Source organism: Lepidochelys olivacea (assembly GCF_965140295.1).
Source record: "Lepidochelys olivacea isolate rLepOli2 genome assembly, chromosome: 10".
Taxonomy (NCBI): domain Eukaryota; kingdom Metazoa; phylum Chordata; order Testudines; family Cheloniidae; genus Lepidochelys; species Lepidochelys olivacea.
This window is the reverse complement of record NC_140420.1, coordinates 32,331,927-32,358,757: the sequence shown is the minus strand read 5'-3', so window position 1 is coordinate 32,358,757 and position 26,831 is coordinate 32,331,927. Positions and strand designations below refer to the sequence as shown.

General features: G+C 47.5%; 1 protein-coding gene across 5 annotated transcripts in view; it reads right to left on the bottom strand.

Moving 5' to 3' along the window:
- Positions 1 to 26,831, bottom strand: part of AXIN1 (axin 1) — a 179,766-nt gene that overhangs the window by 22,544 nt on the left and 130,391 nt on the right. For all 5 annotated transcript variants that reach the window (XM_084642291.1, XM_084642290.1, XM_084642292.1 and 2 more), the window contains 3 exons: positions 23,175 to 23,312; positions 4,358 to 4,902; positions 336 to 512 (listed from right to left, as the gene is read on the bottom strand). In XM_084642291.1, coding sequence (XP_084498417.1) covers positions 336 to 512; positions 4,358 to 4,902; positions 23,175 to 23,312 — 860 coding nt within the window. The remainder of the gene's footprint in view (positions 1 to 335; positions 513 to 4,357; positions 4,903 to 23,174; positions 23,313 to 26,831) is intronic.

Below are 26,831 nucleotides of genomic sequence, written 5' to 3'. Positions count from 1 at the left end.
CAGCCCTCCATGTCTGAGGAGTGGTTCTTGAGAACCCCTGTAACCAGGCTCAGCTAGGGCTGTTGGCGCTTCGATACAGCTAGGCACATGAGAACGCGTTTAGTAATTTTATTCGGAGTCAAAACACCCTGTCTGTACAACCAAACCCCACACACCTGTCATGAACTTGTGGCATCTCAATACAGACTCCGGCCATCCCCACATGGGGTGCCCGAACAAGATGCAGGGCTCCCGAAGAGCTGAGCCCTCATAACTGTGCTCTCACACCTCTTCCCACTGCCCCCAGGAATGCTGCTGTACAATGGTATGCAGGCTCTACTCTGCCAAGCCCTTACCCATGGCTTGTTTTCTTATGCCTGCTGATCTCCTTCTCTCCTTCAATGATCCACTGCAGGATTTTCTGGTTCCTCTCCATGTCCTCAGGAGATCCGGGCACCTCATAGCTGGCACCATCACTTTTCCCTGAATCGGTCTTCTTGACATTTCTTTTTGAAAGTAGACTCGCTTTGCCACTGCAAGAAGAAGGCTTGAGACATTAGCTACTCATCTGAACTCCCAGACAGCAGAGAAGTGGCAGACTTGGGACACTTCTGCTTTCTAGCTACACTCAGGTGGCAGCTCAATGCCCCTGAATGACAGCCCCACAATCTGAACTGGTTTACAGAAGCTCAGCAACACAGCTTGGGGATATCCCAGTGATACGTGGAATTACCTCTGCCCTGTGATCCAACCCACCAGTTTTCAGTAGTTTAAATCAAAGACTAGGCTGTGCTTTAGGCTGAAAGTTGCCTGGAGCCTGGATCACCCGGATATATCCCACCTAACCAATTCGCTACCACTGCAGGGGCCTTGGGCATTGGTGGCATCTTGGTCTTGCCTGTCATCTGCCTGTGCAACACAACAGTTTAGTCTCCAGAGGACTGAAATACTTTAGTCTACCCAAGTTATTGGCTCAAAGCAGGGATAACTAACTGGGTGAAATTGGCTGGCCTGGATCATCAGACTAGATAATCTAATGGTCCCTTCTGGTCTTAAATGCCATGAAACTAGGAAGGGCTGAGGCAGTGTATATGCCTGTTTAAGTCGCAAGGATGCCAGGCCTCTCACCCGTTCTACACTGTGATGATTATCTTGTCACGCAAGGAAGGCTGCGCATGGCTGCCCTCTGGAGCCAGGGGACTTTCCATTGCCAAAGGGATCACAGCAATGTGACACAATTACAGCTGTCAATTAATAGCAGTTAACTCACGAGATTAACTCAAAAAATTAATTGTGATTAATAAAGTTAATCGCATTGTTAAACAATAGAATACCAATTGAAATTTATTAAATATTTTTGGATGTTTTTCTACATTTTAAAATATACTGTATTGATTTCAGTTACAACACAGAATACAAAGTGTACAGTGCTCACTTAATATTATTTTTGATTACAAATATTTGCACTGTAAATATGATAAAGAAAGAATATTTTTCAATTCACCTCATACAAGTACCATAGTGCAATCTCTTTGTCGTGAAAGTGCAACTTACAAATTCATATTTTTTTTGTTACATGACTGCACTCAAAAAACAAAACGATGTAAAATTTTAGAGCCTACAAGTCCACTCAGTTGTACTTCTTGTTCAGCCAATCACTAAGGCAAACAAGTTTGTTTACATTTATGGGACATAATGCTGCCCACTTCTTATTTACAGTCACCTAAAAGTGAGAACAGGCGTTCACATGTGTTCACATTTGTAGCCGGCATTATAAGGCATTTATGTGCCAGATATGCTAAACATTCGTATGCCCCTTCATGCTTCGGCCACCATTCCAGAGGACATGCTTCCATGCTGATGATGCTCGTTACAAAAAAATGTGTTAATTACATTTTGACTGAACTCCTTGGAGGAGAATTGTAGGTCTCCTGTTCTATTTTACCCACATTCTGCCATATATTTCTTGTTATAGCAGTCTTGGATGTTGACCTAGCACATGTTGTTAGTTTTAAGAACACTTTCACTGCAGATTTGACAAAATGCAAAGAAGGTACCAATGTGAGATTTCTAAAAATAGCTACAGCACTCCTGGCTGAACAAGAAGTAGGACTGAGTGGACTTGTGGGCACTAAAGTTTTACATTGTTTTATTTTTATTTTTGAGTCCAGTTATTTTTTTGTACATAATTCTACATTTGTAAGTTCAACTTTCATGATAAGGTGATTGCATTACATTATTTTTATTAGGTGAATTGAAAAATACTATTTCTTTTGTTTTTTACTGTGCAACTATTTGTAATTAAAAATAATAATATAAAATGAGCACTGTACACTTTGTATTCTGTGTGGTAATTGAAATCAATATATTTGAAAATGTAGAAAACTACCATTTATTTGAATATTTTTGGATTTCTATTATTAACAGTGCGATTCATCGCGATTGAATCACTTGACAGCCCTAGATGCAATGCTTGGCAGATCATCCTGGTGAGGGAGTGAAAGACTGGGCTAAATGCCAAACTCTTAGCCTCAACATGGCAACATAGCCCAATCTTAGACCATCCGGCCAGTTCTGGATCTGAAATATACCACCCAGAATAGGATTTGCCACTCCAGATCGGAGCATTGCTCCAAGTCTGGGTCTCTTCTTCCTTCCACACAAGATCAGACTGCGGACTCATCGAGAGTCTGATACCCCAGGCCTACCAAGTCCAGTGTTCTCCTTGATGCTTCAGAATAGGGCAAATGACTGAGTAATACCCCAGAGGGGAAACTCCTTCCTGGTCTCCCCATAGGCTCTCTGCTTATGTCTTGAGTACACTGTGAAGCTTCTCTGCAACCAAAAGAGCTCACTCTTTATTTTACATCAGGGCTAGATTCCAGGAAACGCAGCAATCCCTGAGAGCCCGTGCCTGTAGGATGCTGCCAGGCTGCAATGTGAACAGTGCAGGGCTTTTAGACTCTTCAACACCTACTCCCCCCAAGGACTATATACCAACCTGTCCTGGTGGAGTATTCGAGCAGCCCTCTTCCAGAGTCCTGCAGAACTAGCTCATGCCAGCCCATCATCAACCTCCACCCTCCCACCCCCTCCCCCTCCTCCAAATGAATCAGTTCTGGTCTCCCTCCCCCACTTCTGCTTTGTGGGCTCCTCTGCGCTTCTGCCCCGATCCCTCTGCTCTCTGGCCCCCACTACCCTACCCTTAAAGGGGAAGCACAACTGCTCTCCTCCCCTTCCTCCTGGGGAAAATGCAGCAGCTTCAGCCTCTCTGCTCCTCCTCCTATCAAAGGAGCTGTGTTGCTTAGGCTGCTCTATTCTGTGCCCCACACCTCCCATCCTAGGGAGGAGTTAGTGACTCTCCAGGCCCACTCAGCCAGTTTGCCCACCAAAGCTCCTACTACCTGGGGCTTGCAGCCAGCCCTCTCAATTAGTTCCACACTGTGACATTTATTAGTACAGGGGATTTACTGAGCACCCATCAGCGGGGTCAGAATGAAATCTGGATGATGCCTACAAGAATAATACAATAATGTAACTAACAAAACCCGGCCCAATGGAACAGTAACAAACTCTCATCACTGCATTCTCCCCTGCACCTGAGCAGAAAGAGAGGTGGGAACAGGAAGAAATTTTAGATCCTCCAGTGATCGTCCTCAGGCAGATGGTCCCAAGAAATGGCCCCGTCACTGAGAAACGGCGGCCCTGACCCTATCAGACTGAACGCTGGGATGGAGGGCTAGGTCAACCTAGCTAATCTTGGTTACTTTTGCAAGACAGGGACAGGAAGTTCCAGCAAGTCCCTTTGGTCCTGAATTATGAAGGGCTCTTACGCACTTGCATTGACACTCCCCATTAACAAGGCCCTGAAACAAAGCCATTAGTTTGGGGGCTGTGAATGCAGGAGGTGAGGAGAAGCCAACTTTTAGGCACCTTCAGCACATTGAGAGAGCCTAGGTACAGCACACAGAGATCCTAGGTACAGCACACAGAGAGCGCCTAGATACAACATTAATATCACCACTAGTAAAGGAGCAAAACAGCACCCGTGCACTATAGCTGCTGCAGTTCCAGGGCAACTTTAAAGGGAGTCTTTGCAGCAACATACCCCAGAACTGATAAGGGATGGCATGAACGACTGTGGAGAGATCCACTGCTGAAGGAAACGGACTGCCAAGGAGAAGAGCGGCACTCCACCCTGTCCCAACATGGACTGCCATGCTCAGAGAACAGCCCAGAGTGACTCCTGAATTCCACACCTCTGCTACAAGCGGGGACCCAAGCCCATTTTGCGCATTTATTTGCATGATGCAGTCCATTCCCAAGTGACCTTTCTACAAAGCAATGGCTATAGGACTCCCACTGGTCCTGCACTCACCTGTAGCCCAAGGAATCTGCAGGGTTGGGAGCCAGGCCCATGCTTTCAGTGTAGTTCCGGGATTTTGTTGCATAGTTATGTGAATCTACATTCCAAGCAAAGCTGTTTTGCACTCTCTGAGTGGCTTCAGCCTCAATCTGCTCCTTCGGTTTCATCACGCTGTGGTGATGAATGTGGTGGTAGATATGTTTATGGTGGTATAAGTTAGCTGCATCCAGTTTCATTCCTGATTTTGTTGCATGCTTGCCATGCCCTGGAGGTATTGTCCCTTGCATCTTTCCAGCATGGCCACTTTCCGGTGACCGGGGCTTAGGTGAATGGCGGCCTGGTCCAGGGGACTGACAACCTGGCGTTTTCATTACTCGCTGTACATGTTCATCGAGAATGCTCTCTGGATTTTCTTCATGAGCATCTCGCAGCTGCATCCCAGCACAACCCATCTCGGAGTAACGAGGAGTGAAGTGATGCAAGGCCTGGGCAGAAGGCAGCTTGTGGCTAATGACTGAAGGACCAGAAGAGATGTCTGCGTCCTCACCTTCTTCTTCCTGCAGGAAAATGGAAAGAGAGGAGAAACTTCAAGTATAGGTCGTCTATCATATTAGGGGCAGACAGGAAGATAGGCTTGTTTCAAACAACTATCAGCGTGTGTGTGTTTCTCTGACCATATCATAAACAAACAGCTGGGATGTACAGAAGGAAATCCTTGAAAACCATAATTTGATTATATTTAGGAGAAGACAGTTCCTGCTTAAACTGCTGAGTACCTTGGAGAAATGACTGTAATGACCAACAAAGGAAAGGCAGCTACATCTTTTACGCATAGTTCCCAAAGAGCATTTAATAAAGTATCAAATCAAAGCAAACTGGATAAAATGGAAGAGTTCTAGGATAGACAATAAAAGCGTTTGTTGAATAGGAAAAAAAAAATTATAGGAACAAGTGATGGAAAATGGAAAGAAATGGCAGGGCTATCCACAGGAGAGATTCGGGACTTACCATTCAGATGATTATTTCAAAATGTAAGAAAAGCAGTGCTGATCACACAAAAGCAGAGGATACGAGAGATAATTTAATGATGACAGCAGCGTGAGAGGTTTCAGAAATCAAGGCTCTACCTTCCAAATGCATGACCTCTGAGGCCTAAGGCAAAATACTTCACATGTCTGAAGAAACGGGATTATAACTCAAATACTCACTGTGCCAGTCTGCGAGTGGATCATGGAGAGCAGTTGATAACTGTATTTTAAAACACCAAATTCCATTTGAACCCATGAGCATGCCAGTAAGAAGGAAAACTTTCCACTGCTGGCAGCCAGGAATTTTGAAGCTGATAAATGGTTTGATTCTCCAAGATGCACTGAGATGCTTATGAAGTTGCTTTATAGGGAAGTCAGGATCTTGCCTTTATTTTATTACTTACTCAGGAGAATTAAACAATTTCTTTATCTGCCCCTCCCCTCTCCTATCAGGGACAGTAAGCCATGAGTTGCAGAGCAGGATGCTCAGTGAAGCTGTCTGGCCTGCCAAACATAGCATGAGCTTTATCTGCCAGAGCACATTGGCTCACATCTGCTTTAACTGCCCACTTGCAGATGACATCCGCCGCCCCCAATTAATTAGCTTCAAAGTCACAAGTGCTTGGCATATAACAAGGGAAGAAATACAAGATTTCTTTGCCACACCATACCTGAGAGTATAAAACCTAACCGACCTCACTAGTGTCAGGCATTTATGTCACACGGGCGCTCTTCACAACGGAGGCAAGGAAGCGCATCCCATTAATTAGAGAGGGGAAAAGGCTGGTAAGCCACCTACTCCAGCCCAGCGCCCACATCACCCTTGCCTCTGCTGCACCTGCTCTTGAATACCTGGGAATTCATTCCATCCTGCACTAAGTCCTCCCCCACGACTCCATTCACATATCCTGCAATCATCACTAACACGCTTGTGTTTGAAAGCAACCTAGGAAAATAGGTCTCCACTGACTGTGGAGTCATGTACCAAATGTGTGAGCTAAGCAGAGTAGGAGGGGCTGTCAGCACAGGAGAGAATTCAAACCCTCCTTTCCCTTGAGCTCCCCTTGAGCTGCAGGTCCCTGACTCCCTCTCCAAGACAGTCCCAGCCTGCACTCTGCAGCTGGGTCAGGGAAGGGCCATTTCAATACAGACACACCCACTGTAGGGCTTGGCAAGACTGAACGCCAAACAAGTCTAATTTGTAAGGGTCATAGAACAAGGCCTAGCTAGTGAGGACAGTGACCACATGCAGAACATTAACACACAGAATACCATGCCCGACCTTGGAGGTGGCGCAATGGGACATACATGTCCTGATGAGCTATGCTGCGTTCACACTGGTAGTTCACAGGAAGAAAAGGGGTCCTTCCTCTACATTTACAATAACCCTAACAGGGAAGTGCGACACTTGAGGTAGCTAATGCAGGTTATTAAAAATACATCCTATGAGAGGGAGACAATGCATAAAGCACTAGCATGGGGATACCACAGCTGTTACTGGCTTATGGAAACCTCACAACTCATGAGCTGCTTCTCTGACATTCATGATGGGATGGTTCCTTCCCAGAGGAGCTCAGCCGGAAGAGGCAGCACTGAAAGCCTAACAGCAATAGCCGTTTAGGATTACATTTACACTCGAACACACGTTCCCAGGGAGCGACTCTGCAGTTATGGCTGAAGCAGTGTAAGTGCTGCCGTGCCACCATGAGCAGCACGAGAGCATGCAGTGCAAATCTCAGCTCACTCGGCCAAGAACCAGCTTTTAAAAAATGACAGGTTCTTATAACCTTTCATGCCCATATTGAGATCAGAGGGGAGAATCAAACAGATGCCACTGTCCCTGAGCTCTCCTGTAGTCAGTGTACACCACCCAGTCCTGGCCCCAAACAACCAGACAAGATTATTAGCTGGTCTGTTTGGTTCTGCGGAGCAAGTGGAGATTGGCCCGATGGTGGCCTGTGCAGGCTCAGGCTAGTCCCAGTTAGGAGCAGGCTCATCACAGATATGAGCAAATGCCAGTTCAGCCATTGAAATAACGTGAATGGCTTACAAATTATTCTGTGGCCTGGTGGAAGGTATATTGGCCAGGGTACCCAAAGACTATGAATTCAAGTCTTGTCTTCTGCTGACAGCTGTTAATATTCCTCTGCACCTCACGGCTCTTGGTATTAGTTTGCAGCTAAAATGACTGAGGTTGCACAAGATCAAATCAGGACCCCGGTGTATAATACAGCAGACCAAATCTCATTCACTGGGCCACTCTGCCCTTGGCAATGCATCTGCGAAGTGAAATGGTCACCTGACAGTACATCAGTGCAGTGTGCGAGGAAGGGGCTGCATAAGGAAGGAGAATGGGGCTCTGGTTACTGGAATGGACTAGGGACCAGGAGACTCAGGTTCTGCCCAGGACTCGAGTGCAGACTTCACAGATTCCAAGGCCAGAAGGGAACATTTGATGATCTAATCTGACCTCCTGTATAACACAGGCCAGAGAACTGGCCCAAAATCATTACTAGAGCAGATCTTTAAGAAAAACATCCAAAAGTGATTTAAAAATCGCCAGTGATGGAGAATCCATCCCTCTCCACCTCCGGTAAATTGTTCCAGTGGTTAATTTACACCTTATTTCCAACCTGAATTTGTCTAGCTTCAACTTCCAGCAACTGGATCATGTTAAACCTTTATCTGTTAGACTGAAGCGCCCATTAGTAAATATTTGTTCCCTGTGTATGTACTTACAGATTGTAATCAACATACCCCTTAATAATATCTTTGTTAAGATAAATAGACTGAGCCCTGGTCTACACTAGGACTTTAGGTCGAATTTAGCAACGTTAAATCGATTTAAACCTGCACCCGTCCACACAGTGAAGCCCTTTATTTCGACTTAAAGGGCTCTTAAAATCGATTTCCTTACTCCACCCCTGACAAGTGGATTAGCGCTTAAATCGACGTTCCCAGCTCGAATTTGGGGTACTGTGGACACAATTCGATGGTATTGGCCTCCGGGAGCTATCCCAGAGTGCTCCATTCTGACCGCTCTGGACAGCACTCTCAACTCAGATGCACTGGCCAGGTAGACAGGAAAAGAACCGCGAACTTTTGAATCTCATTTCCTGTTTGGCCAGCGTGGCAAGCTGCAGGTGACCATGCAGAGCTCATCAGCACAGGTGACCATGATGGAGTCCCAGAATCGCAAAAGAGCTCCAGCATGGACCGAACGGGAGGTACGGGATCTGATCGCTGTTTGGGGAGAGGAATCCGTGCTATCAGAACTCCGTTCCAGTTTTCGAAATGCCAAAACCTTTGTGAAAATCTCCCAGGGCATGAAGGACAGAGGCCATAACAGGGACCCGAAGCAGTGCCGCGTGAAACTGAAGGAGCTGAGGCAAGCCTACCAGAAAACCAGAGAGGCGAACAGCCGCTCTGGGTCAGAGCCCCAAACATGCCGCTTCTATGATGAGCTGCATGCCATTTTAGGGGGTTCAGCCACCACTACCCCAGCCGTGTTGTTTGACTCCTTCAATGGAGATGGAGGCAATACGGAAGCAGGTTTTGGGGACGAAGAAGATGATGATGATGATGAGGTTGTAGATAGCTCACAGCAAGCAAGCGGAGAAACCGGTTTTCCCGACAGCCAGGAACTGTTTCTCACCCTAGACCTGGAGCCAGTACCCCCCGAACCCACCCAAGGCTGCCTCCTGGACCCAGCAGGCGGAGAAGGGACCTCTGGTGAGTGCACCTTTTAAAATGCTATACATGGTTTAAAAGCAAGCATGTGAAAGGATTACTTTGCCCTGGCATTTGCGGTTCTCCTAGATGTAGTCCTAAAGCCTTTGCAAAAGGTTTCTGGGGAGGGCAGCCTTATTTCGTCCTTCATGGTAGGACACTTTATCACTCCAGGCCAGTAACACATACTCGGGAATCACTGTAGAACAAAGCATTGCAGTGTATGTTTGCTGGCATTCAACCAAAATCCGTTCTTTCTCTCTCTGTGTTATCCTCAGGAGAGTGAGATATAATTCATGGTCACCTGGTTGAAATAGGGTGCTTTTCTTCAGGGACACTCAGTATAGCCCATTCCTGCTGGGCTGTTTGCCTGTGGCTGAACAGAAATGTTCCCCGCTGTTAGCCACAGGGAGGGGGGAAGGTTGAGGGGGTAGTCACGCGGTGGGAGGAGGCAAAATGCGACCTTGTAACGAAAGCACATGTGCTATGTATGTAATGTTAACAGCAAGGTTTACCCTGAAAGAGTGTAGCGACTGTTTTATAAAATGTGTCTTTTTAAATACCGCTGTCCCTTTTTTTTTCTCCACCAGCTGCATGTGTTTCAATGATCACAGGATCTTCTCCTTCCCAGAGGCTAGTGAAGCTTAGAAAGAAAAAAAAACGCACTCGCGATGAAATGTTCTCCGAGCTCATGCTGTCCTCCCACACTGACAGAGCACAGACGAATGCGTGGAGGCAAATAATGTCAGAGTGCAGGAAAGCACAAAATGACCGGGAGGAGAGGTGGAGGGCTGAAGAGAGTAAGTGGCGGGCTGAAGAGAGTAAGTGGCGGGCTGAAGACAGGGCTGAAGCTCAAATGTGGCGGCAGCGTGATGAGAGGAGGCAGGATTCAATGCTGAGGCTGCTGCAGGACCAAACCAGAATGCTCCAGTGTATGGTTGAGCTGCAGCAAAGGCAGCTGGAGCACAGACTGCCACTGCTGCCCCTCTGTAACCAACCGCCCTCCTCCCCAAGTTCCATAGCCTCCACACCCAGACGCCCAAGAACGCGGTGGGGGGGCCTCCAGCCAACCAGCCACTCCACAACAGAGGATTGCCCAAAAAAAAGAAGGCTGTCATTCAATAAATTTTAAAGTTGTAAACTTTTAAAGTGCTGTGCTTAAAGTGCTGTGTGGCATTTTCCTTCCCTCCTCCACCACCCCTCCTGGGATACCTTGGTAGTCATCTCCCTATTTGTGTGATGAATGAATAACGAATGCATGACTGTGAAGCAGCAATGACTTTATTGCCTCTGCAAGCGGTGATTAAAGGGAGGAGGGGAGGGTGGTTAGCTTACAGGGAAGTAGAGTGAACCAAGGGGCGGGGGGTTTCATCAAGGAGAAACAAACAGAACTTTCACACTGTAGCCTGGCCAGTCATGAAACTGGTTTTCAAAGCTTCTCTGATGCGTACTGCGCCCTCCTGAGCTCTTCTAACCGCCCTGGTGTCTGGCTGCGCGTAACCAGCAGCTAGGCGATTTGCCTCAACCTCCCACCCCACCATAAACGTCTCCCCCTTACTCTCACAGATATTGTGGAGCACACAGCAAGCAGTAATAACAGTGGGAATATTGGTTTCGCTGAGGTCTAAGCGAGTCAGTAAACTGCGCCAGCGCGCCTTTAAACGTCCAAATGCACATTCTACCACCATTCTGCACTTGCTCAGCCTGTAGTTGAACAGCTCCTGACCACTGTCCAGGCTGCCTGTGTACGGCTTCATGAGCCATGGCATTAAGGGGTAGGCTGGGTCCCCAAGGATACATATAGGCATTTCAACATCCCCAACAGTTATTTTCTGGTCTGGGAAGAAAGTCCCTTCCTGCAGCTTTTGAAACAGACCAGAGTTCCTGAAGATGCGAGCGTCATGCACCTTTCCCGGCCATCCCACGTTGATGTTGGTGAAACGTCCCTTGTGATCCACCAGAGCTTGCAGCACTATCGAAAAGTACCCCTTGCGGTTTATGTACTCACCGGCTTGGTGCTCTGGTGCCAAGATAGGGATATGGGTTCCGTCTATAGCCCCACCACAGTTAGGGAATCCCATTGCAGCAAAGTCATCCACTATGACCTGCACATTTCCCAGGGTCACTACCCTTGATATCAGCAGATCTTTGATTGCGTGAGCTACTTGCATCACAGCAGCCCCCACAGTAGATTTGCCCACTCCAAATTGATTCCCAACTGACCGGTAGCTGTCTGGCGTTGCAAGCTTCCACAGGGCTATCGCCACTCGCTTCTCAACTGTGAGGGCTGCTCTCATCCTGGTATTCATGTGTTTCAGGGCAGGGGAAAGCAAGTCACAAAGTTCCATGAAAGTGCCCTTACGCATGCGAAAGTTTCGCAGCCACTGGGAATCGTCCCAGACCTGCAACACTATGCGGTCCCACCAGTCTGTGCTTGTTTCCCGAGCCCAGAATCGGCGTTCCACAGCATGAACCTGCCCCATTAGCACCATGATGCATGCATTGGCAGGGCCCATGATTTCAGAGAAATCTGTGTCCATGTCCTGATCACTCACGGGACCGCGCTGACGTCGCCTCCTCGCCCGGTATCGCGTTGCCATGTTCTGGTGCTGCATATACTGCTGGATAATGCGTGTGGTGGTTGATGTGCTCCTAATTGCCAAAATGAGCTCAGCGGCCTCCATGCTTGCCTTGGTATGGCGTCCGCACAGAAAAAAGGCGCGGAACGATTGTCTGCCGTTGCTCTGACGGAGGGAGGGGCGACTGACGACACCGCTTACAGGGTTGGCTTCAGGGAGCTAAAATCAACAAAGGGTGTGCCTGTACATCAAGGAGTATTTCAGGCAGGACTGCACGGAGGGTTCCAATAAGAAATGGTGCACCAAAGTTATCGTTGTTATTGGAACAAGGAGGTTAGCCTGGCCTCTGATTGATACATGGCTAGATTAACCTCGCTGCGCCTTCTCTGTGACTGACTGCCGTGTGATCTAGACAGGGGAGGAGGAAAATGAGTACAAAACAAATCTGGTCTATTTCTTGTTCTGACCCACTCCATCTATCCTTTACATCTTTGGCTGGCAGCAGACAAAAAAGGCGCGAAATGATTGTCTGCCCTTGCTTTCACGGGGGGAGGGAGGGTGGGAACGGGGTCCTGACGATATGTACCCAGAACCACCCGCAACAATGTTTTAGCCCCATCAGGCATTGGGATATCAACCCAGAATTCCAATGGGCAGCGGAGACTGCGGGAACTGTGGGATAGCTACCCACAGTGCAACGCTCCGGAAGTCGACGCTTGCCTCGGTACTGTGGAAGCGCTCCGCCGAGTTAATGCACTTAATGCACTTAGAGCATTTTCTGTGGGGACACACACACACTCGAATATATAAAACCGATTTCAAAAAAACCGACTTCTATAAATTCGACCTAATTTCGTAGTGTAGACATACCCTTTGATCCTCAAGTCTAACACTATAAGGCAGGTTTTCTAATCCTGTAATCATTCTTGTGGATATTCTCTGAACTCTCTCCAATTTATCAACATCCCTTTGAATTGTAGACCCCAGAACTGGACACAGTATTCCAGCAGCAGTCGCACAAGTGCCAAATACAAACGTAAAATAACCTCTCTACTCCTACTTGAGATTCCTATGTTTATGGATCCAAGGATTGTATATTAGTCCTTTTGGCCACAGTGTTGCACTGGGAGTCAAGTTCAACTGATTATCTATCCCTGGACTCACAAAAAGTCTTTTTCAGAGTCACTGCTTCCCAGGACAGAGTCCCCCATTCTATAAGGTTGGCCAACATTCTTTGTTCCTTGATGTGTATATCACATTTAGATGTATTAAAATACATTTGTTTGCTTGTGCCCCAATTTCCAAGTGATCCAGATCATTCTCTACCCGTGACCTGTCTTCTTCATTATTTACCACTCCCCCAATTTTTGTGTCAACTGCAAATTTTACCAATGACGGTTTTGTCTTCCAGGTCATTGATAAAAATGTTAAATAGCATAGGGCCAAGAACCAGATCCTGTAGGACCCCACTTGAAACACACCAGTTCAATCAGGATTCCCCTTTAACAGTTACATTTTGAGATCTATCAGTTAGCCAGCTTTTAATCTATGTAACTTGTGCCATGATAATTTTATAACTTTCTACATGTTTAATCAAAATGTCATGCAGTACCAACTCAAACGTTTTACAGAAGTCTAAGTATATGACATCAGTGCTATTACTTTTATCAACCAAACTTGCAATCTCATCAAAAAAAGATATCAAGTTAGTTTGACAGCATCTATTTTCTATCAATCCATGCTGATTGGCATTAATTATATAACCCTTCTTTGATTCATTATCAGTTGACTCCTGTATCACTTGCGCCATTATCTTGCCCGGGACTGATGTCAGATTGACAGGCCTATAATTACGTGGGTCATCCTGTTTACCCTTCTTCTCCTTGCTTTGCATCTCTTGGCTCGAGTTGCTTGAGCTCTCTCTCTGTGCTTCAGTTTCCTCATCTGTAGTATATCTGGCATCTCCAGGGACCTGATCTAAGAACTATGGGGATGCCCTGTTCACAATCACACTCTGTTTGGGGTGAGGAGGCATCAGGAGGGGGACACAAGGGTTGTGGAGGCAAGTGCTGTGTTTGATGTTACATATTTGTAGACAGTAGCTCTGAGCCTGCTGAGCAGCAGGAGTGGGGTAGGAGGAGGGGAGCCTGTGATCCCTTCCCCTCCCCATCAGGAATTTCCCTGAGAAAGGCATGGGGAAGCTGAGAACAGGCAGACTCAATGCATGTAAGAGGCATACAGGGAAGCTGAGAAGAAGAGATTACTCCCTTTGTGCAGTAACTGCAGTTCTTCAAGATGTGTCCCCTTATGGATGCTCCATTTCAGGCACGCATGCGCCTCTTGAGCTCTCGATCAGAGATTTTCAGTTGGCAGTGTCGGTTCAGACCATGCGTGCTCCCTGTGCCGTACACCAAGGCTACATAGGAGTGTGTGGGTGGAACCACCTTCAGCCGAACCAGGTAGTGGAGCACCCAAAGGGGGACACGTCTCAAAGAGCCGTAATTACTGCACAAAGGGAGTAACCTCCTTTTCTTTTTCATGTGTCCCTTGGGTGCTCCACTTCAGGTGACTTCCAAGCAGTATCCCCCGAGGGAGGAGGGAGCCTTGGAACTGAGACTAGAACTGAAGACAGTACTGCAAAACCAAGTGCCACATCGAATCTGGTGGCATGGATTAAAGTGTAATGTTTTAAAAACGTATGTACTGAGGCTCACGTAGAGCCCTACATATCTCAGATACCAGCATATTCTTATGTAATGCTGTGAATGTTGCTTGTAATCTGATCAAATGTGCTACCACTCTTTGGGAGGATGAACGCCTGATATCATAACATGTGATAATACATCCAGATATTCACCTTGATAGTCTGAGCAGAGATCATGGACCCCTTGGATCTATATGCAAAGAAGATGAAGAGCCTTGATGACTTTCTAAATTGCTTGGTCCAATCTACATAATAAAAAGCCAACACCCTTCTAACATGCAGGGTATGGAAACAGGATTCCTACAGAGAGCTGTGCAGCTTTGGAAAGAGCACAGGTAGATAAACAGATTGGTCAACGTGGAACTGCCACAGAACCTTAGGCATGAATTTAGGGTGTGGATGTAAAGACACTTTGCCCTTGAAGAATACCATCACGGAGGGGATCTGCCATCAGGGTTCCAATCTCCCGACCCTATGAGCCGACGTGATGACTACTAAAAACGTCGTCTTCACAGATAAATGGAGCAGAGAACAGGATAATGTTGTCTGTCTCCTGTCTGATTTTGTTCATCACCCCTGGTATCAGCGACACTGCGGAAAATGCACAGAATAGACCCTTCTTCAAAAAAGAGGACACTTCCTGTTTCTAGAGGCGGCCAAGAGACCTACATCTGCCAGTCCCCATCTTTGGAATATGCTGTAGAGAACTTGAGCGTCTAGCTTCTATTCGTAGTCCTGAGAGAAGTGCTGCTCCTGAGGACACTGGCTGTGGTGTTCTGAATATCTGGAAGCAGACTGCTGAAATTTGGATCTGATGAACTATGAACCAGTTCCCTAGCTTCATGGGTTCGGCACACAGGGAGCGGGATCTTGCTTCTCCCTGCTTATTGATCGAGAACATAGAGGGTACGTTGTCTGTCATGACCCTGATTGATTTGCCCCTGGTGAGGGGCTGAAAATGAAGGCAAGCATTCCTGACAGCCCTGAGCTCCTTGTGATAGATGTGGAGACCGTGGAGATAGCCCTGAAATAGATGTGGAGACTGGTTTCCTGAGTTGTCCATCTGCCCTGAGTCTAGGGAGTTCCTCCCTCTGTCCCCTGTCCCTCCAAGGTGCCGTCTGACAGGGGAATAGATCGTTCTGAGCCAGCCCTGGAAGCAGCGGAGGCATAGCCTTGCGTGACTGGTCAAAAAAGTTGCAAACTGCCATATGTCCCAGCAGCTGTAGACAGTTTCTTATTGTGGTCCCAGGGCTCCCCTGAATTGCCCATACTAGACCGGATGTTACAAATCTGCCTAAGGGAAGTCAGGCTCTGACTGTCAATGAGCCTATATGTGCCCCTATAAACTTTAGAGGTTTACATAGATTTTTCTTTTAAATTCAGCTGCAGACCAAACCTCTGTAATAGAGGGAGTGTCATCTGGGTGGAAGATAGCACTGCTTGGTAGGAGCAGCCCTTGAGTAGCAAGTTGTTGAGGTACGGGAAGATTAGGATCACTTCTTGTCAGAGGTAAGCCACCACTTACCTTTGAGAACGACCATGGGTCCAAGGAAAGGCAGAAGGGAAGCACTTGGAATTGGAAATGATGCTGGCCTATAGTGAAGCATAGGAATTTACCTGTGCAATGGGTGTATCATAAGAACAAAGAACATAAAAACGGCCATACTGGGTCAGACCAAAAGTCCATCTAGCCCAGTATCCTGTCTTCCGACAGTGGCCAGTGCCAGGTGCTCCAGAGGGAATGAACAGAACAGGTAATCAGGAAGTGATCCATCCCCTGTCGCCCATTTCCAGCTTCTGGCAAATGGAGGCTAGGGACACTATCCCTGCCCATCCTGGCTAATAGCCATTGATGGATCTATCCTCCATGAATTTATCTAATTCTTTTTTGAAGCCTGTTATAGGTTTGGCCCTCACAACATCCTCCGGCAACGAGTTTCATAGTGCTTGGAACATGGGAAGCTGAGAACAAGCAAGCTTGGTGCATGTCACGTGGAAAAAAGCACAAGACTGGGTGGAGCTGATGATGGGTAATGCTCCCGGAACATGGTATGAGTCTCCACATGTTCCAATGTGGGGAAAGGATTATGGGGCTCTCTCTGTTCCCTCAATCGTGCTGCTCATGGGGGGCTGGAATTCTGAGGGGGAACCCGCTTCCCCTATACGGGTGGTAGGCAGATTGGGGCTCCCCTTATGCCCTGGTGTTGACTTTAGCTGGGAGATGAGGGGCTGGGAGGGGTACCCAGGAACACATCCACACCTGTCCCTCAATCACGGCCCCCACACCACTACCATTTTCCAAAACAACAGGAAGTCACACACAAGAAAGCTACATTGACATGGAGTGAAGGTGGCTGGCGCTCAGCCCTGCCCTGTGTGCCTCACCCCCTTCCACTGCAGGAGAGAGTCATTCTCAAAGTTCAAACACTGAATGAGAGGGACCCTTCCCACCCAACACAGCCGCAGCCTTAACGCTGTCCCTGTGGAGATGGCTACAGACCAGGGGTGGGCAAACTTTTTGGCCTGAGGGCCACATCAGATTTCTGAAATTGTATGGAGGGCCAGTTAGGAGAGGCTGTGCCTCCCCAAACAGCCAGACGTGGCCCGGTCCCCGCCCCCTTATCCGACCCCCCCTGCTTCTTGCCCCCTGATGGCCCCCCCGGACTCCTGTCCCATCCACCCCTCCCTGACCTGACGGCCCCCAGCCCTCCTGCCCCTGACTGCCTCCCGCTGCCCCATCCAACCCCTCCTCTCACTCCTAACTGCCCCCTCCCAGGACACCTGCCCCTTCCAACCACCCCCTCTCCCTGACCGCCCCTGGAACCCCTGCTCCTGACTGCCCCCTCCGCCCCATCCACCCCTCCACTTCTTCCTGACTGCCCCCTCCCCCGGGACCCTTGCCCCCATTCAACCCCCCCGTTCCCTGCCCTCTGACCGCCCTGACCCCTATCCATACCCCCGCCCCTTGACCACCACCCCGAACTCCCCTGCCCTCTATCCAACCCCCCCGCTCCCTGCCCCCTTACCACACTGCCTGAAGCACCGGTGGCTGGTGGCGCTACAGCCGTGCCGCCCAGAGCACCAGGACAGGCAGCTGTGCCGCCTGGCTGGAGCCAGCCATGCCACTGCACGGCACAGAGCACCGGGTCAGGCCGCAGCTCTGCATCTGCGCTGCCTGACAAGAGCTTGCAGCCCCGCCACCCAGAGCATTGCACCAGCGGCGCAGTGAGCTGAGGCTGCGGGGGAAGGGGAACAGCAGGGGAGGGGCTGGGGGCTAGCCTCCCAGGCCAGGAGCTCAGGGGCTGGGCAGCAGGGTCCCGTGGGCCGGATGCGGCCCAGGGGCTGTAGTTTGCCCACCTCTGCTATAGACACTGGGAGTGTAACAGCAATTGACCGTGCCTAAGCAAACCTACCATTGTATCTGTGCCTGGCACAGCTCCCAGCAGCACTCCCATTCATAGCCCCCAACTGAGCTCTGGGTGGCACCAGTGACCTGGTTGGGACTTGCTGCTGCTTGGCAGACACTGAGGGAGTGGTGAGGAGTTCTTAGGGCAGGATCACAGGGGCTGAGTTAACATTGTTGCTGTTCCCTGGCTGAATTTCCCGGTTTGCCAGCACTTGAGTTTTGGGAGGGCGGCAAGGAACACAGGGCAGGGCTGAGTGCCAGTGACCTTCGCTCCATGGTAAAAAAATGTCATGCATGTGAATGTACACACACAATAGTTTATGCATCGAAACCTCTATAAACTAAGAGCCACATTTTCAACAGCAGGCACAAAAAGCAAGTAGTTAAATACATCATGAAAATACACAGCCGGACGCCAACACCAAATGATTTTCTATGGTTTTGTCTACACAATGTAAGTGCCTACTTTTGAAAAATTATCCCTATATTTTATTTGGGACATTTTTACTCCCAAGTTAATTTTGACTTCACTAGCTGCAAGATAAAATTATAAAAACGTGTCTTCTTATCTGCTTAGGATAACAGCTGGATTTTGCACAGAAACAATCTAGGGTTCAGCAAGCAGCTGATGTGATGGAGTCTTGGTGCATGAAAGGAAAACAGTTCTGGGAGGCACACGCCCAAGCCCTTTCTTTGTGTGAGCTCTAAAGCAGGTATTTCAGTGCTGCTGGGAATGAAGCTCGGAGACAGCACAGCCTCTGCAGACTACACTTTCCAAAACACAGAATAATGCAAATCAGGTCTGGTGTGCCCACTAGATGGGGCCTGGTGGTTACAATATTTTCAGAGGCTCCTTTAATCAGGTTTAGAATGCTACAAGTCATTTAAAAAACACATCTGCAATGACATTACAACCCAGGGAAGTCTGCACAGCCCTGTCCATTGATCTAGGAGCAGAAACACACACTGACAATCTGTAGAACTAGCAATATCTCATTTCCTCTCCTTTTTACCTATCAAATGACCACAGATTGAGCTGAAAGGATTCCCCTGATGTATTTGTGCTTTTTGTTTTAATCGGGGATGCCACTGAGCAAAATGATGCTAAAGGAAGTTCCCTTCCTAGCAATGCTTTACATTAACATGGAAAGAACTGTAAACACAGATATGCTTCTCACTGGTGATGTGGCTGGTTGCTTTCCACATTTCACTCAGGTCAGACAGCGAAGCTAGATCAGTCTGTCAATAGCGCATTTGACTTTCTAGATGCCATTCAGCAGCACAACACTGAAATACTTGGGCTGGAAATACCATAGGGCAGTGGTTCTCATCCGAGGGTACATGTACCCCGGCGGTACGCAGAGGTCTTCCAGGAGGTACATCAACTCATCTAGATATTTGCCTAGTTTTACAACAGGCTACATAAAAAGCACTAGCAAAGGCAGTACAAACTAAAATTTCAGACAATGACTTGTTTATACTGCTCTATATACTATACACTGAAATGTAAGTACAATATTTATATTCCCATTGATTTATTTTATAAGTATATGGTAAAAATGAGGAAGACAGCACTTTTTCAGTAACAGCGTGCTGTGACACTTGTATTTTTATATCTGATTTTGTAAGCAAGTAGTTTTTTCAGTGAGGTGAAACTTGGGGTACACGAGACAAATAAGACTCCTGAAGGGGGTACAGTGGCTCTGGAAAGGTTCAGTGCCTCTGACACAGGGGAATGCACAATCCAAAGAACGCTTTCTTGGGGATTTAAAGGGATTGATGAAGACTGTCCAGTGCTTGGTTTTTCTAAATGTTAAGAAAAACCCATAAATGGTGGATATAAATTACCTGGTTGTGCTCCCTTAACAAAATCACGTGACTCTAAATTCACTTTCCTTTCTCCTGTATTCATTGACTGACGCTGCTTTGGAAAGGGAACGGCAGGCAGTTTGGTGAAGGGTCTGAAAAGTTATTTTTGTTTCAGTACCTTTTGAAATGTTTCTAAGCCCTGTGCTGAACCAATGACTGTGCTTGAGGCTTTGCAATTTGTTTTTTGAATTTTGGCCCCGTTCAGCGAGCCACCCCAGAGATCTGCACTGAGAGGAGGCCTCCAGTTCTGACATCCCTGCCCCCAAAAACTGTGGTGCATCAGGGTTCAAGCTCTCCTTTTGAAGATACCAGCAGTCCCTGCACTTTAAGTACTAACCTAAAAAGGCTTATATTTAGTTATTCTGTATCCCTAATGCCACGCACTGACCATCTGATACATTGTTCTATATGAGTACCACCGATTTTACTACACAGCATTACCTCGAGACCTGGGCTCAAATGTGGATTAAGTCAAAAAGAAAATTTGCTTAAACAGACTTCAGTCTGTTCTCTAGCACAGCATTTCTCAAATAGGGGTCTGCAAGAGTACTCCAGGGGGTTTGCAGGTGCTGCTGATCAACTCCTCCCCTCCCCCCAAGCACCTCCTGCATGCCGGGGAACAGCTGTTCAGCGGTGTGCAGGAGGCGCTGGGAGGGAGGGGGAAGAGCGGGAACGGGGCACGCTCGGGGGAGGGGACAGAAAGAGGCCGGGCAGGGATGGGGTCTTGGGGGAAGAGGTGGAGTGGGGGCAAGGCCTGGGGCGCAGCAGGGCACTTGGGGATCCACAACAAATTTTAAATCAAAATGGCGGTCCTTGGGTTGCTAAAGTTGGAGAACCACTGCTCTAGCAGATAGGTATCTGCTGATTTTGATACTGCTGCTGGCAGCGTTTGCTAGCAGAGGCAGAGGGCTGGGACAACATGTAGTAATTGGGACCACAGATTTACCCCACTTGTGAGCCTAACTGTGGAACTGTAAATTAAAGTTAATAAACTGCCACAATAACCTATAACAAACTGCCACAATAACCTATAATGAATGGGAAAAGGTGCAAAAGGGAGTCAGAAAGACTGAATTAGTCCAAACAAAACGGCCCTCTCATATAATTCAAGGATTGTGTTAAAATCATGTTTGGTGAACATGTGGGACCACAAATCAGTGAACCAGAATTGGCACGTGGGAAATTAGGCCTAACTGGTGAACCAAATAAGGAGAAGATAGGTTATTCTGCCCATCACTCCCTTTGGCGCCCTCACACAGAGACTTGAAGGGGAGCTGGCTACTATGACGCTGAGGGCATGAAAGACAAGAGAACAGGAGAAGGAGCAATCTTCACCATTCTGGCTGCTGCCCCACTAACTCTTGGGATCTATGGTGACACTGTTTGTCCTTCTTCATCCTAATCCTGAGAGAGACCCTGACCAGACCAGGCAGGACAGAGGGAGCCAAATGACATCGCCACCTTCACTGGCTCCAGCTGAATCCCAACCACCATCTGGGAAGTGAGGCCTTGTCACTCTTGTACCCCCCAGGTGTTCTTTTCCTTCCCCACCTTATTTCTTCTCTTTCCTATCCCTCTCCTTTTGCCTTCTGTTTCATAAGAGTCAGGTTTAGCTGGCCAAGACTGCATTTTTGCAGCACTGCTGTAGGCTGTGACCAGTCACAGCTAAAAGCAATGCCCTAAATAGCCGGGGGCTGGTACAAGTTTGCCAGGTCTTGCAGTGAGACAGGGTGGGTGAGGAGCATCTTTTACTGAGCCAACTTCTCTTGGTATAAGAAACTACCTTTTGAGCTTCACTGAGCCCTTCTGCAGGACTGGAAAAGGTAACCAATTGTCCAAACAGTGCGCTAGCCTTGTGTTTCTCCAGCAGTGAGGTTGCAAGTGAAAGTCAACACCAGAGACAGAAGCTGCATTTTTAATCTTTGCCGTTCTCATATGGGTCTCATTTTGTCTTCTAGGAAATGTGACTGGACTTTTCACAACAGCAGCAACGACAAAAGCTCCAGCCCATCTCATCTAAGTGCTCTTTTTTCTAAAAAGGACAGTTATTACCATGTTTAATATAATTGAAGAGACTGTCAGACCAGGTTTTCCCCCTTAAAGACTCTCTCCTGCTAAAGGGAAAGGGAAGATGGAATGTGGTTAAAATGAAAGCCTTACATTTCAACTGATTTAATGTTTCCTTCTTTTCTCTACCCTAATAAAGGGGTAAAGGATTTTTAATGGCATTTTTGCCATGGCACTAAGCAGGCTTAGGGCTCTGTATACCAAACCCTGAGCCTTGTTTATTACAGGTAATGTTGGACAGTTTCAGGGTCACATTAGCACTTTTGACGCTTTGGTCCCTTTACTCCATCTAAATTAATACACCAGAGTGGCAAGTGAAGGCATTGGGCAATGGTGTGGATGTGGGAGAGAGCAGAGAGGTCCAGGACTATACAAACAGAGAGTACCACAAGTCAGGACTGAGGGGCATCAGCCAGTGGTAAAGAGCTGTCGGGGGCAGGTCAGGAAGAGCAGAAGTTAGCACAGAAGTTAGCACCTAGAATCTAGGCAGAAAAGACCAGGTAAGTCACCATCATCAACTCCTCTCTGCCAACTCACAGGTACTAAAGCAAGCTATTTAAGCATGGAGTAGATATGGGGATAGACGCTTGTGTTGACATTCAAATCCCCTACCCATCTACGTCTGGATCAGTTACAATGTACATCAGACATTCCAATCCACTACACTAGCATCTCAAAAAGAAATTTCTGACAAATTCATAAAATTCATATTTATGCTGGTGAAACATCTTTGATTGACAGCCCTGGACACTTAACCCGACTACAGAACCACAGTGCGAGCAGTGGTACTTCAAGCCTGCCCCACACCAGCTGGCATCATTCTTTGTCCTGATGCCAACATGCCACCCTTAGGGGTAAAATGATAGTTTCAGATGCCATTGAGTCCTTGGACACTCAGCTGAGGCAGCCAACAGGGGAGCCCTTTGGTTTTGAGGGGTGGTGATTTTAGTATGTGGACAGTCATCCTCTAGGAACTGAGATGCACAAACTAATTTTGCTTAGGACTCTAGCTATACAGTTGCAGACTGTGATTTTAAGTAACACACTGATGCACTCAGCCAAACATCCTGTACTTACAAAATAGTATTTACACTTATCTAGGAACACAGAACACCAGAAGTATAAAGGGGCTCCGTGAACTCTCTGAGCTTTCTGACAAAATGTCTCACATAGGACTGACCCGACTTTCTCCCATTCCCAGCCTGCCATGGAGCTAAGAGCCTGCTATGATTTTTTGGCTAATCCAGGGCTCATCACTAAAAAAACATTCCCAGGTGTCCCACCTGGTCATTTAAGCTCTCGTGAAACATCATACGGCTCAGCAGCATCATGACCTATGACAATGTAGTGTTACTCAATACACCTGCTGCTGAAGGATTCCCACAGTGCAAGTTATTCAGACAACCTGTATTTCCCATTTTCCAGAGATTCTGAGGCTACTACTAACCGCTCGAACACGTTTAAGGCGCTCCTCTAATTTCTCCTCTGCTTCACGTTCCCTTTGTACTTCCTCCAGGCGATTGATCAGCTCTGCAGCAAACTTCTGTGGTTCAACATGGATATCCTTTGGCATTCGGTATGTACGCTGAAGGAAGAACACACCATCGGTTAGCAAAAGGAGCAATAAACTGAAGCCAAAACTTTAAAATCTTAAAGGGAATCCTATCTCAGCTTGGCATGCCATTGTCCTACCAGTGATCAGGCTGTGCTAGGAGGGTAGAATTTGGGTTGGCTGGTGAACAACCCAAAGGGATAGTTTGGTCCATGCCAACAGCATTCCACTGATGAAACCAGAGTTCTGCTCTGCTTTCTGGGACCTCCTTCCGCACCCCATCTACACAGCTCCTTAATGATGAAGTGATTTTCTAGAATGAAAACTCCAGGGATGTGGTTATCATTGAATAACCAAACTCTGTTGCAGGCATGCCAGTGCTCAGTCCTTGCTGCTTATACAAGTTAAATGTAATACTACTCTTACGAAAGGGCTGAAACATCAGGAATTTGTAGCAGAAAAGTTACCATCTTTTCATTTAACAGACCAGGGGATTCTAACATGCATACCTGGCTTCTGTCCCAGACCCACCAATCTAGGCTGGTGAAGGTTACTTATCCATGTAAGCCTGGCCCAATGAGGCCAAAAAGGGTGAACTCTTTTGGCCTCTCGCCTGCTGGGATCTTCCTTTCAGTTACATCCCACAGAGTTTGTGCTACTTAACCCAAGCACAAAATGCAACTGTTTCCCATGAAGCATCCTCTCTAACTGGAATAATGACACAACACAACTGCAACTAGTTCTCTTCAAAGTCACGCAAAGGCTGCTGTTTTAGTCTCCTCAAAAAAGTCATATTTTGTCATTTTATAAAGTGCAAAAAGATAGATATAATTTGATATTAACTAGAGAAAACAGCTCCAGCCTTACATTTTCTGATAACTCTAAAAGGCAGCATGCTGTCCTGAGCTGGCCAGATGGTAAGACAAGGATGGGGAAGAAAGACTAAAGGAGCATTTTGCTAAGGAAACAAGACAGGTAAAAGAATGATTTGCTGCTTGTTCCATGGGGCAGAGAGACGCCTATCCACAGGGAGTAGAAGAGGGCTACTTTTTCTACTTTTCCCTATGCCAAAATATGCTGCACCTGGGGAGCTGAACGATGGAACAGTGATATGCCCCGTACCGAGCTATCAAACTGACAACAATTGCATTTGCTGCATTTTCTCCATTACCCTTTATTCTATTGCTCTGATGACCATGTGAAATGACTTATCCCAACCAAAGATTTCACGAATGCTGAAAACAAGACGGAAAGTACAGTCACATGGAGACAGAATATGTTGTTACATGAAAAAGGAAGAGGGAGATGTACATTTTCTACAACCAGAGACAACACAAGGAAACAAGGAAGCAAAACAGCAGGTGTGTTGGCCCACTGGAGCAGGAGGACTTATGCAGTATACTCGGCACCAGCCCTTTAACAGGTAAACTCCAAAATTTGGCAGTCTGCACCTTTAAATTTGTAAATAAACACAGTAACCACTTGATCCCCATGTTTAAACAAGGACCCTGACCTGAGCCAGGGCTCCGGGCTAGGACCAAGGAGCTCCTCTCCTGTCCCAGCCCCAGTGATGAAGTAGTACCTGCTGGCTCCTGATTGGTTAGCGTCTCTTTCTGGCCTTTCTACGCCCCATGAGGGCTAAGTCCTGTGAAGGTTCTTCTTAGGCAGGGGAATGTCGAGGCACCAGTGCTTCCCCCAAAATGTGAGAAGGCCGGATAGACACTGTCATATGCAGGATAACGTATATAAAGAATGGCTAGGATACCAGAAATACACTTCTCCCTGGGAATCCTACTGACTGAGGAGCAGAGACCAAATCTCTGTGAACTCTTCACATTTCTTTCTCATGCAGAACACGAGAATTAATCTACAGTTCAATAAGGATGATAGAAATAATGCAAATCTCTGTGAAATCTTCATGTTTCTTTCTCATGCAGAACACGAGAGTTAATCTACAGTTCAGTAAGGATGATAGAAATAATGCATATCTGCAAGACTTACAAGTGCATCCAAACTCTGCTTCTGCTCTGCCCCAGCACAGGCTGGGGTGGGAGTCAGGAAAAGGAAGGTTATATTTAACATAGCCCTTACAGGAGGCCAGAGCTCCTCTTATGGAAGCAACAAGTTGAGAACACCTTTTATTACATAAAAACCCATGTCAAAGATTGAAGCAATGGGCTTTGCTCATTGGCCTCAGTGACTGAAACTGTGCTGGAAAGTACAGCTGATCAATGGCTAAATGACATGGGCTACAAGTATTCTGGCCCATTACAGCTTTCCTATCCCCCTCCCTTCTCTTGCACTGTAGGTTTGCAATAGCATGTAGACCCAATGCTCCTGAAGGATTTCTGCAGCCAGCATGTAATTCTTACCCAAAGGGATTCCTGGAAGAAAGTGCCTGATCTACATGAACCAACGGAAGGAGTGATGCAATGGGGTGCTGTTCTCCAAATGCCTTTGGGAGGCAGGTCTGGACTGGTGACAACACAGGACATAAGGTGACTGCGGACTAGAGGGGCCACACCCCAACCTGAAGAGACTGTAAGTAGGAAGGCAGGTGAACACAGACTTGCTGCAGGGAGCATGCTACTGGAGTCGCTTCCCACAGGAGCCTGGGCTGGGACCCAGTGGAAAGGGAGGGCCCAGGTCCCCTACCACACCCCCTTAAGGGCCTAGGCCTGGAGGTGGGTGGCAGGCTGAGGAGTTCTGGCTTGAAGGTCAGGAGCAGGCACCCCTACCACCTGACAGAGAGGCCAGAAGCCAGGTGCACTAACCTCTAGGCCACCAGTCCTCCGAGCTCCTATCACAAAGTCCTTCAGCTTGCATTCTGACTTGTGAAAGAAATACAGCTGGATTTATTCAAACTGTGCTTCTGCCTCACCTGGGATTTCTGGTGAAGAAGTGGGACTCGTTTGGTCCTAAGGGGGAGGAGGAAGATGAGGATGATTTGGGCTGGCAGAGTGGGAAAAGGGTTTATCTTCTCAGAGATCTCTGTAAGGAGTCTCACAACAATGTGGGGTCCTTAGAGAGGAGAGCAAGGTCAGATGTGCCCCCTCCATCTGCAGGCAGGCCCGAAGAATCCCAGGATTTTAGCACTTGCACTAATGGAATCCTGTGCCATATAGTCGAGTCTCACTGCTGTAAGGCAGTGGTTCTCAACCAGGGGTCTGGGGCCCCCTGAGGGGCCACAAGCAGGTTTCAGGGGGGCCGCCAAGCAGGGCAACCAAAAGACTCTGAGGGGTTCTGAGCAGATAGCTGTTTCTGACTGAATATCTGTAAGCAACAACAAAGCACAGGAAGATTAGATGGCTGTGGCCATCTGGATACCTTCAGCTCAAGGGTTTTCCAGACTGTCCTTCTACCTACTGGTTGAAGAGAACCTGAAGATTGACACTGGATTCCAGGGGAAGGTCTGATGGCTTGGATCATGAAGCCATGGGTGACAGTGTATTAGGAGGGGATCGCTAGAGACTGTAGATGGATGTTTGTAGATCCTCTGGACATTCGGGTGGTGGGTGGGACACGCAGAATCCAGTCCTGACACTTTGTCCC